The sequence below is a fragment of the Nematostella vectensis genome, chromosome 11 (assembly GCF_932526225.1).
Source record: "Nematostella vectensis chromosome 11, jaNemVect1.1, whole genome shotgun sequence".
NCBI classification, from domain to species: domain Eukaryota; kingdom Metazoa; phylum Cnidaria; class Anthozoa; order Actiniaria; family Edwardsiidae; genus Nematostella; species Nematostella vectensis.
Genome location: NC_064044.1, coordinates 881,934 through 888,112, shown reverse-complemented (window position 1 = coordinate 888,112; position 6,179 = coordinate 881,934). Strand labels below are relative to the sequence as shown.

At 44.6% G+C, this 6,179-nt stretch overlaps 1 protein-coding gene across 1 annotated transcript; it reads right to left on the bottom strand.

Moving 5' to 3' along the window:
• Positions 1-632: 632 nt before the first annotated feature.
• Positions 633-5,459, bottom strand: LOC116617787 (serine/arginine repetitive matrix protein 1). Its single transcript, XM_032380767.2, has one exon. It carries the CDS (start codon positions 4,625-4,627, stop codon positions 3,119-3,121), a length of 1,509 nt encoding a protein of 502 aa, XP_032236658.1. The 5' UTR covers positions 4,628-5,459; the 3' UTR covers positions 633-3,118.
• Positions 5,460-6,179: the final 720 nt, after the last annotated feature.

The window sequence follows — 6,179 nt, the reverse complement described above, 5'->3', positions numbered from 1 at the left end:
ACGTGCACGGTGTGGAAAAAAATCGACGAGAGTGCGTTACGTGCAGGGTGTGGAAAAGAACCGATGAGAGTGCGTTACGTGCAGGGTGTGGAAAAGAATCGACGAGAGTGCGTTACGTGCACAGTGTGGAAAAGAATCGATGAGAGTGCGTTACGTGCACAGTGTGGAAAAGAATCGGCGAGAGTGCGTTACGTGCACAGTGTGGAAAAGAATCGATGAGAGTGCGTTACGTGCACAGTGTGGAAAAGAATCGATGAGAGTGCGTTACGTGCACAGTGTGGAAAAGAATCGATGAGAGTGCGTTACGTGCACGGTGTGGAAAAGAATCGATGAGAGTGCGTTACGTGCACGGTGTGGAAAAGAATCGATGAGAGTGCGTTACGTGCAGGGTGTGGAAAAGTATCGACGAGAGTGCGTTACGTGCACAGTCGAACGTGCATGAGAGTTGGAATTCTTACCTTGGCCTGTTTGAAGTCGCAATTGTGAATGGGTATTTTTTATAAGTCACGTTTCGGCCTGAGCATGTGCGTGCGCATCGAGGGATCTTCGCGCGCCACGGGGTAGTAGGGCTGAGATCACGCAACATGACTTCACCAGAGCGCGTCACAAATCAAGTCACATTTCAGTCCAAATCAGAGGGAATTTCCTGGTTTATTATCAAAATTTAAGACTAACAAACTTTATTCCTCGTGCCATTGGGAGACCCCGAGAGTAATATTTTCAATGTGTATAAAATGATCAGATGATTACCGTGTAAAACATGTGGTTAGATAATGTTTGGCTATTTCGTTTTATGAGATGACATGGGTCTACTTTTCTCTACAGTTTTTGAAATGTGTGAGAAGTTCACCGGCAGCGCTTTCTTTTGTTTCTTTGCATTGGCGCTGTTCAAATGTGACCTTACTATAGGGAAAATGATTAAAGACAAGGAGTAGACGAAAGCTTCGTTTCTCCCAAGAACTGAATGATAGAAAATAAACTGCTTTGTCTCCTGTCGTTTAACCAATCCGTCGAATATCAAAATCATCGATAAAAGTTAGACTAAACACATTCGTTAGACACACTTGTTTAATCTTCAGTTTTAAGATGCAAGTACCCTTTCATTTAAAAAGAATGTGTGTAAGCCTAGAGGTAAATAAAAGGTTGTTGTCGTTCATATCGTAAGAAAACACTAATAATGTGAAACTTTACCTAACTTTACTTAACTTTACTCTCTCCGAACTCCTCGAGTAGAACAGGGAACATGACTCCGTAGGTTTGAGAGCAGCCGAATATCATGATATTATTCAACACACCAACCCGGCTCGCGCGCCATCCTTCGCGTGGCTACGTGCAAACAAGGCTCTGTGAAGTCTTTCCAAGAGTATTACCCTGAACTTGGTGGGTTTATCTTCCCTGATAACTTTGACTTCAAGACAATTTATACGGTCCTCGGATTGATTTAGAACGTCGTTTTTCACGTCTTTTTCCATCGTTACAGTAGCTTGATCCAGGGAGGGGGAGAGGGGGTTCTTCCCATGTCGACCTGATTGGGATGCTCGTCGTATTTTTTAGGGGTCAAAATCGGTACTCGTTAGGATTTTCTATCAGTGTCACACTGTGATTTTCCGGCTTTCCTGTGGTGCCTATCCGTGCTCATTGTTCACGAGGCCTCTGACGATCTCACCAATCGCTCTGAGCAACTTCATAACTTTCCTTGAGTGTCGAGTGTAGAAAAGCCTTGAGACGGTTGAGTTTTAGCGTGTCAATAGAACAGCAAGCTAGAAAGACTTGTCGAGACTTGACCTCTTTCCTGGGTAAGGTCTAGAGCGTTCGAGAGCCAGTTGAACTCAGTTCAGCCGTGCTGGCGTGTCCGTTTTTAGACTAAGTATAACCTTCTCCTTTGGGGTCTATAAAGCATCACTTGCTTAGTATTTCAAACGGCTAAATGACTAGTGTGCAATTGCTTGTTCCCTGCCGGATGTAACCCTTCAGATAGACTGGACTGAGTTCGTCATTAAATGTAGGCACTGCATAGATTATTAGTCAGTGATGATAGTATCTTCTCCAGAGGTAAACGGACCACTCCTACCTTTTAGAAAAGGACCATTAGAAAAGTGAAGGGGAGGGGTGGGTAAGGAACAAAAAAACATACACGTTGAAAAGCCTGGATTCCAAGTCCTGGATCAAGTCTTTACTCAAAACACTGTAGGATGACGCCAACTAGACCTCTTTTACAGTACAATACTTTCAATGGCACACAACGACCAAACACGTTAGAATGGCATATTTTGTCGTTTGAATATGTTCTGATTCCAAAAATATCCATTTTCAAAGTTGCTGAAAAAAATATCTCTTTCTTTTCCCAGGAGGGACCATTCCTTTCTTTCCCAGCCAGCAGTGGTTAGGCATTTCATTACCCGTATAACCGATCGGGACGATTGTTTTCCCAAGCTCCAGCGCCCCCAAAAATATTCCCAGCACAACTAGTTCGACTCCACAAATCTGCCAGCAGAACCATTCGGGACGAGCAGAACCATTTGGGACGATTTTTTTCCCAGCAACCGAGAGGTCCAATATTTTCCCATCCAGCAAAAAAAGCGGGCTGCGGAGCAGATATTTTGCGGAACAGATCCGTTTTGTGCCCTTTTACTTTATTACACGAGAGTACGGTTACTATAGTACCCACGTAAAATGAAGCTCATGATAATGTATTTGATTGACGTCTAGGAACCCTGGTGGCTATCACCTTCCTATTTTTCTAACGGTCTCCAATTAGTGAACAAAGATAACCCCCAAAACTGAAACACCTAAAACTCGCAAGCTCCGAAGCCATTGTTTCCTGGTTTCATTCCTGTTTTACTTGACGGGGTGACGATGATGCAAATGATAATGATAATGATGTGATGATAACGATGACAACAATAATGCATTGACGAGGACGATACGGTCGTGGTGTTTGAAGAGGGATAATGAAATTATTTTATGAAAATCTTAAACTTGCCAGATAATAGTGATCGTCTGTGAACATACTTAGATCAGACTACTTTTCTGCTTTTTAAACTAGCAGATCGTGGGGTGGGGAAAGCGGAGTTTCAGGCATTTAAAGAGCAGCAATTAAATGATCGGCATAGTAATCTCACACTGTCATCAGTGGAGTCGCCATGACAGTAGCAAATCCGAAAACTGAGTCATTCCTAAAGCTCGCTGCTGCGAAATTATCCTGATCGTTATCCCACAGCGCCTGCGTCGACATGTACACACCGCTGTCCCGAATGGCAGCAATATACACCAAACAAACAACTTTACATTCCATCCCTTCGGCTGCTTTCATGGCCTCCACGAGAGTCTTGATCACTTTGCATATACTCTTTCCTGTTCTGTCACATGTTGGTTTCTTGTAGTCCTTCATTGAGAGCATATGCGCTCTCAAAATATCCTCCATTAAATCCCGTAGCTTGATATCGTCGTCTTTGAAGAATACCTCTTTAGGTTCTACTGTTGCCGGCTCTGGAGTCCCGGGCGAGTCTACCTCTTGGATGACGGGTGCTAGGGTACTGAACGAGACCTTGCGCACGCGGTCCTGGTTAGGGTCCTCGTCCACCTTAAGCTCCATCCTATTTGACTGCTGAGCCTCTAGGATTGTACCTGGCGGCAGGCTAGGGTCGGTGTTACGCCGCTGTTTGGACTCTTGTAAGCTGATAGGCTTTCTTGTACCCAGCGAGTGTTTGCGACTTGGTTTTGGTGGCGGAGTGGGCGGTGGCCCTTTTGGCTCTCTAGTTATAACAGGACTTCCGGGGCTCTCAGCGGTTAAATCTGGTTTAGATTCCGAGATACTTTGATTCGAGCCCGCGTTACTCATTGTCCCTCCTCCAAAAAAGCCACCGAAGTTCAAAGGTGATCGTCGGGAAAACGATTGCCTTCGCTTTCTTTCGGGAGTCGGTGCCTTCTCGCACGAGTAGTTATCGATTGTCGAAAGATTCTGGTTCGAAGAAGAACTGGAACTAAAAGAAAATAAGTTGGTTATTTTCTTAGTCGTCTTCCGCCCGAGACTGTTCTTTTTCTCTTCGTCTTCTGCTTCGCTTGACGAAGGATAGTTCGGAATGTGCTCGTGACACCGAGGGCTTGACAAAGGATAGTTCGGAATATGCTCGTGATACCGAGGGCTTGACGGTGGAGGCCTCGGAGATTTTCTTCGAGCTTTTGACATAAAGCTCTTGTGTTGTGTGGCAGGACTTGGAGGATACTTTGACTCAATCTCGTCAACTGGCTCCAACCCGATCGTCACAGCCGAGCTACAAGTCGATAACTCGGAGACAATCGACGCTGAATCATCATTATCATCGGTTGTCGTGACTGAACTCGCTCGTGAGTTTCGCTGCCTCTCGATTAAAATGTCCCTTAAAGAATCGTCTAATTCGTTGACGTTCACACCATTTAGGTCCCGCAAATTAATCTCCTTCTCACGCGACTCAAATCCCGGCCCTGAGGCGAATGCGATGATAGGAGAACTGGTCTTTTTGTCGACCATGACTTGACTTTCTCGTGCGTTAGAAGAGTTGGGCTTTCGTGGCCGTGCTATGGATCGCAGCACGATCTTGATCTGGTTGCCCCGTCGTTTCGGGGACGCGGTATGATAGCCGTTCATGTTTCTGTCAAGACCTCGAGTCACTGCCTAATAGCCCGACGATGCGATAACGTCTCCACCCTTGCCCTCACACCGGCCTTTTACCAGCTGTAAGCGTGAGGCTATGCAAACCGGGAGAATGTACCAAGGATCGCTTTCCTTGTGGAGTCTCACAGTTCTATGCGCATAAAACTCCGCATGTTTTGGGTTATTCACTTGCTCTCTGCTGGATGCCAATGGAATCGATGAGTTTCAGGCACTCGTTATCGGAAATGTTGGGGTCAATTTGAATTCTTCTCTTAACTATTGCAACCATAAACTGTGCCTTGCTAATGGAAAAGCTATCCAAACGACACATTTCTTTCATAAACATATCTTCTCTACAACAGCAGTGAATGAAAAATATTCAGCTATTCTGTTTATGCTGATACCCGCTGTTTAGGAATGTTCTTTGCTCAGTTAACAGAGCAGCAAATAGAATATTTGAATAGTAGAGCCATTAAAAACACATCTCCTTTTTCGGCTTCATCCGTAATCTGCTTGAGGTATTAGTTGCTCTAATCGCGGATACCCCATTTGTTGTCCTAACATTCAACAGATTGGGACGCAGATAAATAAGTTATGCTCAGTCAGCCCTATAATGCCATATTGACCATAATCCGAACATCGACAATAAAAAATCATAATCAATGGCTGGAGCGGCTATAATTTCCCTAAGGGCAATTCATTACCAATAGCAATCTGTTCTATAGATGTGCAATCTGTCTTGCTAATACATTGAGTAATATTTGTAGCAACTCTATGACTGATTATCGGTGATATTCACATAGCAACAGCAGATAAATGTCTAGACGTCTTTAAATAAAATATACGCAGACCTTAATGACCTTATGTACATAATGCCCCGGGGGAGGGTACCTCAGTAAAAGACGTGAGAAAACAAGGAACCCATAAATATACAAAACAAACCATTAAAATACCTTAGCCCCTCCAACCCCCCCCTCCCCCTCAGCCCTCAACTAAACGTTAAACAAATACTTTATGTCATATATAATAATTCTACCAAGTCTGGGCACAGTTAACCTCAAAATTACCCAAAGGCAAAGCTATCAATTTTTTTTTGTGGCGGCAAATTAACATCGCGGGACATATTCTAATGCGCTTCAAATGTGATTTTATACTTAGATTGTCAGTGTGTAGATACGGACTGCTCCACGCAGTATACGATCAGTGTGTGGTGTGAACTGTCACTGAAGATGTTACCAAGGGTCAGCGGCCCCAGCGGTTCTATGACTTCACAGGTTATTGATGTTACCAAGGGCCAGCGGCCCCAGCGGTTCTATGACTTCACAGGTTATTGATGTTACCAAGGGCCAGCGGCCCCAGCGGTTCTATGACTTTACATGTTATTGATGTTACCAAGGGCCAGCGGCCCCAGCGGTTCTATGACTTTACATGTTATTGATGTTACCAAGGGCCAGCGGCCCCAGCGGTTCTATGACTTTACATGTTATTGATGTTACCAAGGGTCAGCGGCCCCAGCGGTTCTATGACTTTACATGTTATTGATGTT